General features: G+C 37.9%; 2 protein-coding genes across 2 annotated transcripts; one reads left to right on the top strand and one right to left on the bottom strand.

Moving 5' to 3' along the window:
• Positions 1-19: 19 nt before the first annotated feature.
• On the bottom strand, positions 20-6,468 carry fbxl9 (F-box and leucine rich repeat protein). The gene is made up of 11 exons (XM_020935055.2): positions 6,217-6,468; positions 5,582-5,683; positions 5,376-5,510; positions 4,389-4,568; positions 3,602-3,907; positions 3,311-3,527; positions 2,835-2,992; positions 2,177-2,392; positions 1,900-2,103; positions 776-993; positions 20-690 (listed from the first exon to the last, which is right to left on the bottom strand). Exons 1-11 carry the CDS (start codon positions 6,268-6,270, stop codon positions 522-524), a joined length of 1,959 nt encoding a protein of 652 aa, XP_020790714.1. The 5' UTR covers positions 6,271-6,468; the 3' UTR covers positions 20-521.
• A 1,010-nt stretch (positions 6,469-7,478) lies between these two features.
• Positions 7,479-10,869, top strand: pllp (plasmolipin). The gene is made up of 4 exons (XM_020935344.2): positions 7,479-7,796; positions 9,770-9,943; positions 10,337-10,444; positions 10,673-10,869. Exons 1-4 carry the CDS (start codon positions 7,632-7,634, stop codon positions 10,778-10,780), a joined length of 555 nt encoding a protein of 184 aa, XP_020791003.1. The 5' UTR covers positions 7,479-7,631; the 3' UTR covers positions 10,781-10,869.
• Positions 10,870-11,668: the final 799 nt, after the last annotated feature.

Below are 11,668 nucleotides of genomic sequence, written 5' to 3'. Positions count from 1 at the left end.
CATTGAAGATTTTATGTAAAGTACATGATATACATGTATTCACTTGCAGCAAACAGTTACAATAAAAATACATTATTCTGACAGAACGAAAAGTGCCTTGAAATAAAGTGTCAAAATGTCAATATTTATTTTATCTTATTTTATATAGTGCATATAACACTTCCAGTGGATACTTTAAAATGTATTAAAACCTGTTCTTTCATGATTAACCATTAAGAAAGCAATATATCTTGGTCAAGAGAAAAGGAATACCTTCATGCGTTGTGGTGATTTACCACAATAAAATAAATTAGCCCTGAGGGTACAGCGAGCAAAAGCAGCATATTTCAGCATATATTTATATAATGGTCAACATTTCAACAAAAGGTACTTTTGTGTGTTGTATTAACCACTGTACAATGTACAGATAGTATTCTGTATTTTATAGTTTCAGTGCAATAGTAAACCTTTCATTTGTACTGTTAGCAAAAGGAAAGGCTGATGGAGTAGGCTTTGGTCAGTAAAATACATTTATCACACTGTCAAAGGGAAAGTGTGAACTCAGTCCCACCTATAAACTTACAGTGAATGTTCTCTATAAAGGGCAGCTGTGTTTGAAGTCTTTCCACAGTTGTGACAGAAATGTTTTTGCACCTTGAGATGTCCAGTGTTTTGAGTCGTTTGCAGTGTTGTGCCAAAATGGACAGGGACCTAAAAGAAAAACTGGAGCTTAGAAAACACAATACAAAGACATAAATATACACAAAATGACACAAATATGCTTTAAAATCCAAACCTGTCAGTTATATTGTTACAACAGGAGAGAGCGAGGTGCTGTAGTCTGTGTAGGTGTGGAGCAGCTATAGCCACTCCTCTGTCACTGATCTGTGGGCACCCGCTGAGATCCAGGTGGGTGAGGCTGCGGCAGTGATGGGCTACAGACACTAGACTGGCATCACTAATTTCAGGGAGCATAGAGAGGGACAAGCGCTGGAGATCTGGGAACTGCAACACCTGAATGAAGGACAAAAGAAAGAACACAGAATAATTAAGAACTAAAACAACACATTAACTGTTTGATGTGTTTCAGTTAAGATTAAAATAGGAAATGTTACTTTTGCTTGAGAATAGTGCATTTAGGTTAGGTTTTGAAGTGATAGCTATGAATTTAAAGACCTTAATTTAATAGGTAACCTTGTATTGCGCTATAGCCAGCATTGTCATCTGTGCAGTGTGTCTCCTTCACTACCACTTCATTTCACATACCATTTTTACAAATTTTATTATCTCTGAATTTGATTACCATGTATTTTCCTTTAATTTCCCTTGTGGATCATAAAGGGAAATTACTTGGACACACATCTCACACATTCCATTAGAATATATTAACAAAGAGCAAAAAATAAATTACATTTGTTAAAGTTAACTGAATACACACATTCTTAAAGTGAATATGACAGGCTTTGACCTTTCTTTAATTTCTACTTAAGTAGGTGGGATAATACTTCTTGTAAATATTAATTATTGTTTTACACCAATCAGGAAGCAGTTTATGAAGAAAAGTTGAAAAATGTGTTCGAAATTACAGGAACTTCAATTTTAGAGAGTTTCATATTGACATGCTGGGGAGAATTTTATCCTTGATGTAGACACATTTTACACACACACAAAAAAAAAAGTCTGACAATTTAAACAAAATAAATGTGTTTTCATTCTATTTGTCAAACAATTTCTGTGTACATTCGAGGAATGATAGGTAAAATGATGTTCAACCAGGAAGTAAGATTTTTTTTTACATTTATGTTTATGTTTTTTTATGTTTAGCAAAATCTTAAATATATTAACTGTATTTTAGTAAAAAGAGTAGTTCCTGTCATATGAGTTTTAAAGTAGTGCACGCCGTGTCATTTGGCAAACCACCTGTGTGATGCTGCTGTCTGTGAGTTTGGGGCATGCCGACAGATCCAACTCCTCCAGTCGAGTCAGAGTTATGAGTGAAGAACCAGGCTGATGCTTTAAGGTAGTCTGCGTCACCTGCTTGGGCCTCTCCTCAAAAGGCAACTGAGGAGGTTTGAAGAAGCCCATGTTCCCAAAAGTTCTTGTAAACTTTGGACCATTGTCACCCTGAAGAGTAAATTACTGTAAATACATTGTGTAAAATGCAACAATATTGATAGGAGTAATTTGTAGTTTTCACCATTTCATTGTCAGGATCACTTTTGATAACTTTCATCATACCCAGTAGGCCAAAGTCGGTCACTTCTTTGCACCAGCCAAGCCTCAGCACCTTGAGCCCTGGTGAGAATGTGGAGAGGGCACGCACTGACAGGTCTGTAACATTGGTGCATGAAGTCAGATCGAGCTCACGGAGAGTCTCCCCAAAGAGCTGCACAAGGGAGAAAACTGCCAGATCCTAAAAATAAAATCAATTCAGTTTCTATTAGGGATGCAATGATCCAGCATTTTCAATTTCTATATCTATACTATAGCTTTCTGATCTGCTGTTAGCCAATATCAGTGCAGAAACTGAGAATAGCTTTTATTTCCATTAAACAAAAATAAAATAAGGCAAAATTAATCCAAATGCTGTTTTTTGTCTCTCAAGTCACTACAGAACAACTTTGTATAAATAATAGTTCAAACATTGAGACCAACTATGACCAGTAAATAGTCTTGTTACATCGGTTTATATGTCTAAGAAGGATATCATCTGATCCGATATTTGGAAGCTGAAATCCAATCCAGCACATTTTTCAGCGCCAATAGGATCCAAAACCAGAATCGGAACAGAAAATCCCTAGTTTTTAATACAAGCTAGACATGTAAATAATATTTGAAACATGTTTTAGACATACACTCATGTAGGTGCAGCTCTTGAGACGGAGTGTCTGCAGCTGTGCTCTGGCTGTGTTGGAACTTGTTAGACCATTCACTGTCTCTACTCCGCTAATGTTTAGACACTCCGAGAGGTCCAAACTTCTCAGAGAGGGCACAGAGAGCAGATCAGCAACTCCTGTAGATGACACAAACAATGAGATTAATAGTTATAATAATTTTGGTCCAGTTGATTGATTTACAGAAAAACACCTATCACACAGGTTGCACCCACAAAAACAACCATATCTCCAAAGATCCTTACTCTTGAGGCATACAGTTAAATTTCCTTCTAATGCAATCTTTTATAACATTTAGTGCAAATGACAAGTGCAAATGACTTTATAATAACAATTGGTACATTTGTTTGTCTGTTTGTCCCGTAACACACAATGAAGAATATCAAAATACAAGCATGCCCATTGCACTTTTGTACAGATGTGCTGCATATGCTCACCCTTTTCTGTGACCTTCCAGTCTCGTGACAAAGACAGGTGCGTCAATGACTTGAGACCATGTACAATGGCCGTCACTGATCTGCTGGTGAGCTCAGTGCAGCCGCTGATGTCCAGAGTCTGCAGGTCTGGCTGATGTTTGACCAGGACCTCCACTGAGTAGTCTGTCAACTCTTTGCAGCCTTGAAGATACAGTTCCTCTAAAACCAGACCTGGGACCTGTAACCGAATGTAAATATAAAATGTTTCCATGTACATTTTAAATTCAGGTTACAGAGAATGTTTAGACAAACCTGTGCAATGGTCCGCAGTGACTCTGGTGTGATGGCGGTTCGGCTTAAGTCCAGAGCCACTAGGGTGGACTTCTGCTCTGTCAGCAGCTTTCTCAAGTTTCTCAAGGACAACAAAGCAGAGGAATCTGTTACAACTCCCACAGGGCAGCCTCTGTATGGATCAAACTCAAATGCAATGTGGCAACCAGCCAGAGAGAGGCGCCGGAGGCGAGTGGTGCAGCTAGTCAGGCGGTTAAATGTCAGGTCAGAGAGGTATCGGAGGTCAGAAAGGTCCAGCTCCTGGAGTCCAGACAGAGCTGTCCGCACCTGGGGAAAGAGCAAGTATTAATTACACAGCAGTATTCTGGGTGGGACTAAAAAGCATACAATTTGGAACAGAATGAGACAGCATAAGAGTACAGGAGTGGAATAAATTGTTTTGTTTTTCCTCCATAGCTGATCCCTTTTAGGATAAAGAGAGTAATATGGCTTTGGGTTTATTGAGACTCGTATGACATCATAGGTCATATGCTCAAGTCAGATAACTTAAGGCTTGAGCACTGAATTAGCCTTGGGTCATGTTTGTTTAAAAGTGTTAAATAAAACTAAATATTATTTCTGATAACATTTCATCTACCCTTTCATACCCTTCGTCAGATCATATTCTTGTTTTCTTTGGGACAGTGTACAAAATAGTTGCAAGCACTGGGGCTCATTAATCCTCTTCAATGTCAAAGGTTTTATACAGAACCTGTTTAGTGTGACTTTAACCAAAAGTGTGAACAAACAGGTATCAGGTGCACATCACCTGCTGCCTGTGCTCCTCTCGAGACAGAAATGCTCCAGACATGAAGAGGCTGTCGAGGCCCCTGAGGTCCAGTCTGCGCAGGGATGTGAGGTGGGGCAGGAGAGCCAACAGGGAGGCCTCTGTGATACTGCTGCCAGGAAGGGCCAAGCTCTCAACCTTAGGGCCTAGAGACAGTCCCACCTAAATACCAAAGGACAGGACACTTTAAATACTGTAAGTAAGCATGTGACACTAAAGGTGTCATAAATGTCATCATAAAATTGTAATTAATGTAATTGTAAAGTTAGGCTCAAGTAGGTTATCAGGAAATGACTCATAAAAAAGACCTTTAAAACAGAAAAGAGCAACTATGCTCTAGTGTACTTTGAACCATGTAGCAAGCTATTTCAGTATTTTATTGGTTTAGTGGAAATATTTTTGTAGTGCAAATGCTCTTATGATGTGAACATTTAACACTTCTTATCATGTGACAGGAACATGGGGAGGTTTATGGCCTTCCATGTTTATGACAATACTTAATGTATTTCAGTGTATGTGATATTTCTAATGAATTCCATGTAACACACTTTAGTTAGCAGATGTTAAATGTGATATGTTCAAACTTTGAATTTTTACTCCATAATGCTGAGTGTTAATAGTACCTTAAAGGTGCACTGCTCAATTTTTCTGGTGGAGGGTCCTCTACCTACTAACGTCTCCATGGAGATGTTATTACTTTCAATGGTAAGACATTAAACATATCCATCTAGCATTTAGTAATTAGGAAAGGGGGAAAAGGCAGACTTTCCACAGATTTGAAATGTAATGTAACATAGTGCTATAACCTGTGTCCCTTGTGATAGATTTAGGTTTAATCTATACTGTGGAACATTCTGGACCAGGCAATAACATTTCCATGGAGACAAGCAGGTGGCGAACCCTCCACTATAAATGTTACGCAGTGCACCTTCAAGTACTAGTATTAATAGCCTAACAAATTTAACAAACCTCCAAAAGTAGAGACCGGCACATGCCAAATCCATCCAGCTGACTGATGACCAGACTGCAGCGTGGCTTTCTGCTAAGACCCCTTATCAGCTCCAAGGAGGAAGCAGAAGCTGGAAAGGAGTAAGTCTGGTTCTTCTGCACAGAGCAAAGGGGAAGGTGGACATGGAACATGGAAAACACCACATAAAATGTAAAAAACAACATACCTGAAAGTGCATATCCTGGCTGGCATAGTACCAACTGCGACACACAAGTGAAGCTTCTTTTCTGTCTGAAGCACTGACAAGGCTCAGGATATAAACTATAATCTATATGAGAGAAAGGGAGACAGAAATGTGCTTATTAAAGGCAAACCCCTGCCTGACTACCAGTATAGAGTGACCAGACATCCCTGTTTGCCCGGAACAGCCCCAGTTTTGAGCCCTGTGTCCCCTGTGCCAGCAGATTTATACAAAAACAGTAATTTGTCCCAGTTTAATACAAGAAATGTCCCTGGTGGTGTCCCTATTTTTGACCAATTTGATCCAAACCAGGACTAAATTAAGATTGAACCAGGACTACATCAGGTCTAAACCAGGACTAAAACAGGACTACCATAATTTTTTGACTTATCTGATCCCTGCTAACAGTAAAGAGGAGCATAAATTGTTATTTGTTGAGCTAAAATACAGAAAACCGTGTGGGCGAATGACCAAAAAGCAAAAGGCTCTCAGATTATGACTGACACGAGAACGCACAATGGTATAGTCGCCTTATACTAATAGTTTGCATCGGGCGTAGAAGAATTAAACTAAATCAGTATGGTTGGTCAGTGAATTTAATTTATTCTCAAGGTATTTACCTCAATTGGAAGTTCAGGTGACACCTCGTCCTCATCGTTGTACGAGTCGTCCATGGCAGCTTTCTGTATTGCAGGTTAATCCACATTAGCATTGGCAAATAAACAAATAGTCATGGTATTTATTTTCTTCTGTTTATCTGTCTCTTTTTCTCTCTATTTGACTCTGCCTGTTATAATGCCTGTTATAATGTACCTAAACACTGTGATGTACCGGATGTCCCTGAAGTTAACACCGACCATAACACTTCTTCTTCGGCGTTTTGCGCCGGGTGGCTTACGTAGTGCGTCAACGTTGTACTGCCACCTTCTGACTTTATGTAGGCAGCATGAGATTCATTTGTTTATTTCGAGCAGATCAATGAACACAAGAAGTATGCATGTATACAGTGCACTTAATGTACATTTCTCTACACTACAATAAATCAATATAAAGTACAACTAAATCTGGGAAAATACAATATGTTTGTCTATCATGGATCCATGCACAGATATATTCACCTGGGTTTATTCGGTAAGAAATAAATAAAGAAAAAAATACATGCTTTAATTTACAGCAAAATCTTTTTAACACTAGATAGCGTCTATTCAATGCTTTTTGTACCATAGACTGTATATATGGTTGTACAGTAGCCCTACTTGAACTTTTAAAAGTACTGTTTGGGGGACTTTTAGGGACTAAAACCATAGGTCCTTCTTAGGTCTACGTTTCGTTTTTGAATTACTTTTCACTTTGTCCTAGTCCAGTAATGATTTACCATTCTTGTAAAAATGGTAATAAAATTTTCGTGGGCATAAAGGTCAAAATGTGAAGGAAAAGGGGATGTGGTGGTGGGGAGGATGCAGAGGACAGGGTAGTGCAGAGTACTTTGCTGTGGTGATCCCTGAAAAGGAAATAGACAAACTATGTTTCACACAATTTGCTCAAAAAAGCTGCTGTACCTGGCTATAAACTCGCTGTATTTTGGTATTATGGTCTACGTTATCTTACCAATCTTGGCTTACTTGTAATAACACGTTGTTATCCCAGCATTTCCTGGCTGTAGTTTTTATGTTAATGAGTGACTTGGTTGCTCAGGTGAGTTTCAGAGCACCATATGGGAGGTGCAAGGGACAAAAAGAAAGAGAGACGAGTGGGGGTGTGAAAGGGTCAGGCTGCTGAAGACTTTTTATTCTGAACTTGTGTTTGTGCAGGGCAAGGTGCATACAGGCGCATCCACCCAGACATCAGTTATATGTCAGTGTATTTTGAGGAAGAAGACTACTTCTATTTTTAACACTTCACTGTGTGGATTTTTATTTGTTATTTTCTTCTCTTGAATGTTGTCAGGGGTTACAACTTTCAAGTCTTCGAGGACACTTCCTAGTGACTGTTGGGACTAATTCTGTTTTATATTGTTTTACACATTTTTGAAATCATGGCAGACTTCCCATCAAAGGTAACTACAGAGACCAGTAGCCCCAGCACCCAGAGCTCGCATCAGGGGGGCAACAGTCTGAGGGGCCTGGCCACTCAGGTCAGCTCTGGCATGGACAATTCCTTTGTGAGGAGCATCCCAGCCATCCTCATGATCGCAGAAATTGTGAGTTTATTGTAGCACATTGCACACAGTCGGTACATCCATACATAATTTATGTTGAATGTCAGTGTTATCATATTTCCATAAATAATTATTAACTATCAGTAATAATTTATTAAAATGTGCCAAGATTCTTTCAACTGTTTTTGTTTCTACTGTGAAAATATTAATACCCGCCCCAGATTATTATTCATATTAGTACAGTTCTATCACTATTCTTTACTTAGCTACTGAAAAAAATACTTTAAAGACCACATTCTGCATTACATCATATTATTATAATAAATATTAAGTATATCATATTTATTATATCAGTATTACTGTTTTTGTACATTACTGAAAGGATAAACAGAAAACTATTTGTTGATTAAAGGCTTTATTTACAATTACATCTGAAATTAATGCTCAAACTTACTCCTTTAATTTTCAGTGTAAATGACATTTTCTTTGAATCATTTTCTTTTTGTGCATTTATCACTTCTCCTATAATGATAATTTAAAAACTGATCAGTACCCTATACTCACATTTTACAGCTTTGGATAGATCTGTTCCTATAATGTCCCTTCTAGTTGCACTTTTGTGTAGCATATTTGCATTGGGTTAGGCTCTATGTCGACACAAGATAACATGTGATCTGCTAAATGACTTACAAACCCATGAGATCTTTGTCCCCTATGGCCCACAGCTTATGTCTCCCTCTGAACACCATGCTATTATTACCTTGTTGCTAGTGAATTTCGAAGACAGACGCTAATGCTGCCTTTGTTAAACATTACTTTCTTTTTAATGAGCAGAAAACTTTATTTGATCTTTAAAAGGCCACTAAACCATAGAGTTTGTGGAGTTAAAAAAGTGTTTGTTATTATATGTTAAATCCTGTGAATGTATTATAATTTTATTGTCTAAATAAGTTGCTGTGTGATTTTATATTTTATCTTTATTAGGCCAATGCTTCTATAGTTGCAGATAATCGCCTCACTTAGGCCAATCACAGTTCTAAACATTTGTGTTATCTTGTTTTTGAAAAAAGGAAATGTTTCTAGTTTGAACAATTTGAGGAACTTAAGCCATATTAACATGTAGTTGATGGCAGGCTTTTCTCTATTCCAAATTATATATAATCTGTGCCACTTATACACAATTGTGAGGTTGTCAGTACATTTTACACTATATTTCGTGGACTAGATAGCGTTTTGGTAATGTCAGTTGTTGAGCAGTTAATAATCATTGAAGCCTGAGTAACGTATTAGCCTAATGAGTTAAGTGCTTTGGATTCATCACCTGTACAAAACGCTTTTATTCTGGGACCAACTGTTCTGTCATGATGCTGTAAATCAGTGTAATCCAGTTGTTGTTTAAACACCCTTTTTTACTTTGTTTGATTCAGGGCATTCAGGTGTTGTAATAATGTTGACATACTCTGACTGTACCGATAAAAGGCTAAAGGAAATTACAATGTTGTATTCAGTAGATGTCTGTGCTGTTTACTCCTGGCACTCCCCCATGCATTCATAATACAGTCCCTGTGTGTACGCTCTCAATGTGCGTGAGCAATAGTTTAAAAATGCACTATGTAACTTTTTGGTTGGGGGTCTGTCACCTGCTTCTTTCTATGGATATGTCATTGCTCTGCCTAGATTGTTCCACAGTATGATATTAAACAGCTCTGCCTTACATTTATTAAATTACAGGTTGTTTTATAGCTCAAAAATACCTAGAGAAAAAGGGATTCTGACTGAGCGGGTCTGCTTCTCCACAGATCTGACCTGCAACTTCATCTGGTTTGATCTCCATGAAAATAGAACAGTTTTCTACCATACTGTGAAATATTCCAGACAAAGCAATAACATCTCCACAGAGAAAATTATCTGATAGACCCTCCACCAGAAAAGTTACACAGTGCACCTTTAGTGGTTGGTAATTCAGGAAATTCCTATAATTGTCTGAACTAAAATATAAATATTGTCACCTGTAGGTTCTGGGGCTGCTGCACTGGGCTCTGATTGCCAGCACTCCCTACAGAGACACGGCTGCGTATGGCTGGGTCTTGTTTGTGGCCGTCACTTCATGGCTGTTCACCCTCATTCTATTCTTCATCATTCTGTTCAGAGTGCAGAGAAACCTCTCATCTGTACCCTGGACTCTTGTGGTAAGAAAACTTCATGCACACATTACAGTAGCCTTTTTAAATACAATAATAGAATTTACAGCAGTGCCATGTTTCATAACTATAGTCACCTTGAGGGCCACACAAATAATATTTAATAATTTAATATGTTAATTTGGACCCATGAGCCTAATTTGTACTGAAAATGTAGGGCTCTGAGGTCACAAGGGTTAAGAATCCTGCATTAGTGCAAACAACCCTATCCAAGTGATGATACTACATTTATATTTCCACAGCACTTTGGTCCATGTAATTGTTTTTCCAAGTGTGTTACAGCTAAAGTTGTAGCAGATTAGTACAAAACATGTAAATACATATGTATCATTGACATCACACTTCACATGGCACTGACAATGACGTTTTTGTCTCCAACAGGTAATGGTTTATTTTGCTGTGGTCACAGTGCTCTATCTGACTGCTTTCATCACAAATGCAGCATACGTGCCTTTTTTTTTTTACCATGGACATTTGGGAGCTGCAGCGGTAAGTTTGTGGTATCTTACATATATTACACAACTGTCCTGAACTAAATATTTTTACACTTTACAAGTTTAATATGTATTTTTAAGGTAGCCACACACCCGCCCATAACAGTATAACACAAGAGAGAAAGACACAAGGACTTATTTATGTTAAACTCAATACTACATTTTTAAATGGTGGATAGTGCACAAGAGTAGTTTGAAATATATTAAGGATTTTGTGTGTCAGTTTTTTGCAGTTGTGGTGACCATAGCATATGGTGCGAGTACTTTCTTTGCCTATTTGGACTGGAGGAGCGATGGAGGAAATGCTGCTACCAACACAGTGCCTACATAGGAACCCAGAGAGAACAACTTGTGTTCTTCACGTCCAGTCCATCCTTTCGTACCTGCCAGAGATATAAATACACTTATGTATTTATGACCACTGACTTGCCACACTGTTTACACGTAACTATCTGTATATACAAATATTTCAAATAGTTAAAAAATCTTTGTGGTAGAAAGGCTTTAATGATACCCAGTTTTGCGTGTCTATCCTATATAAGTATTTGTATCACTGTATTCATGATTTATATTAAAATATTGTTTACATCTTAGGATGAAAATTTGATGATTTAAAATACATGTATTTGTAATTGTCTTGACTCATTTACTACTTTTTGGAAATGCAATTTACTTAACAAACTTATTCCAAAGTCACATTTACAACACATAAAAATACAGTAGTCACATATAAGTTTGTTTACAACAATAACATGTACATTACAAATATATGTACATTATCAGACAACTTGGGCTATAACAAATTTCTATAGAACCCCGTGGTGCCTATATGTTGTTATATTCTGTCTCTGCTTTTCTATTTAATGCTCAGTAAGCTTACTGACCACTTATAGGCAATGTGTAGTAACAAAATGAACAAAAAAATTTGAGATTTGTCATGTTGCAAACGCTTACACCACACTGACATACAGAAAGAAATATTTACTTCTCTCGGCATCCATTCTAGTGTGCCACATATATACATTTCACTAGCTAGGACCACGCCAACGACGACATAGAGCGAAGAAGTTTATTGATAATGTACGAAGCAAGGCAAAGATGGCTGGGTTGAGACTATGGGTGGGGGCTCCGTCTCAATCTACAATTGGCCCAGCCGGAACGGGACCCCCCTTGTAGGGGTCTTATGACTGAAAGACAAAATAGGGGATGGGAGGGTGGG

Source organism: Boleophthalmus pectinirostris, unplaced genomic scaffold (genome assembly GCF_026225935.1).
Source record: "Boleophthalmus pectinirostris isolate CB_2022bp ecotype Guang Dong unplaced genomic scaffold, ASM2622593v1 HiC_scaffold_2, whole genome shotgun sequence".
Classification (NCBI taxonomy): domain Eukaryota; kingdom Metazoa; phylum Chordata; class Actinopteri; order Gobiiformes; family Gobiidae; genus Boleophthalmus; species Boleophthalmus pectinirostris.
The sequence above is the reverse complement of the archived record's forward strand: the minus strand, read 5'-3'. Positions and strand labels throughout refer to the sequence as shown.

Coding starts and splice junctions, on each gene's coding strand:
- fbxl9 (XM_020935055.2), bottom strand. CDS start 6,270: ATGGACGACTCGTACAACGATGAGGACGAGGTGTCACCTGAACTTCCA. Junction 5,684..6,216: donor CACCTGAACTTCCAATTGAG/GTAAATACCTTG, acceptor TCTCTCATATAG/ATTATAGTTTATATCCTGAG. Junction 691..775: donor TGTAACAATATAACTGACAG/GTTTGGATTTTA, acceptor TTTTTCTTTTAG/GTCCCTGTCCATTTTGGCAC.
- pllp (XM_020935344.2), top strand. CDS start 7,632: ATGGCAGACTTCCCATCAAAGGTAACTACAGAGACCAGTAGCCCCAGC. Junction 7,797..9,769: donor TCCTCATGATCGCAGAAATT/GTGAGTTTATTG, acceptor TGTCACCTGTAG/GTTCTGGGGCTGCTGCACTG. Junction 9,944..10,336: donor CTGTACCCTGGACTCTTGTG/GTAAGAAAACTT, acceptor TGTCTCCAACAG/GTAATGGTTTATTTTGCTGT.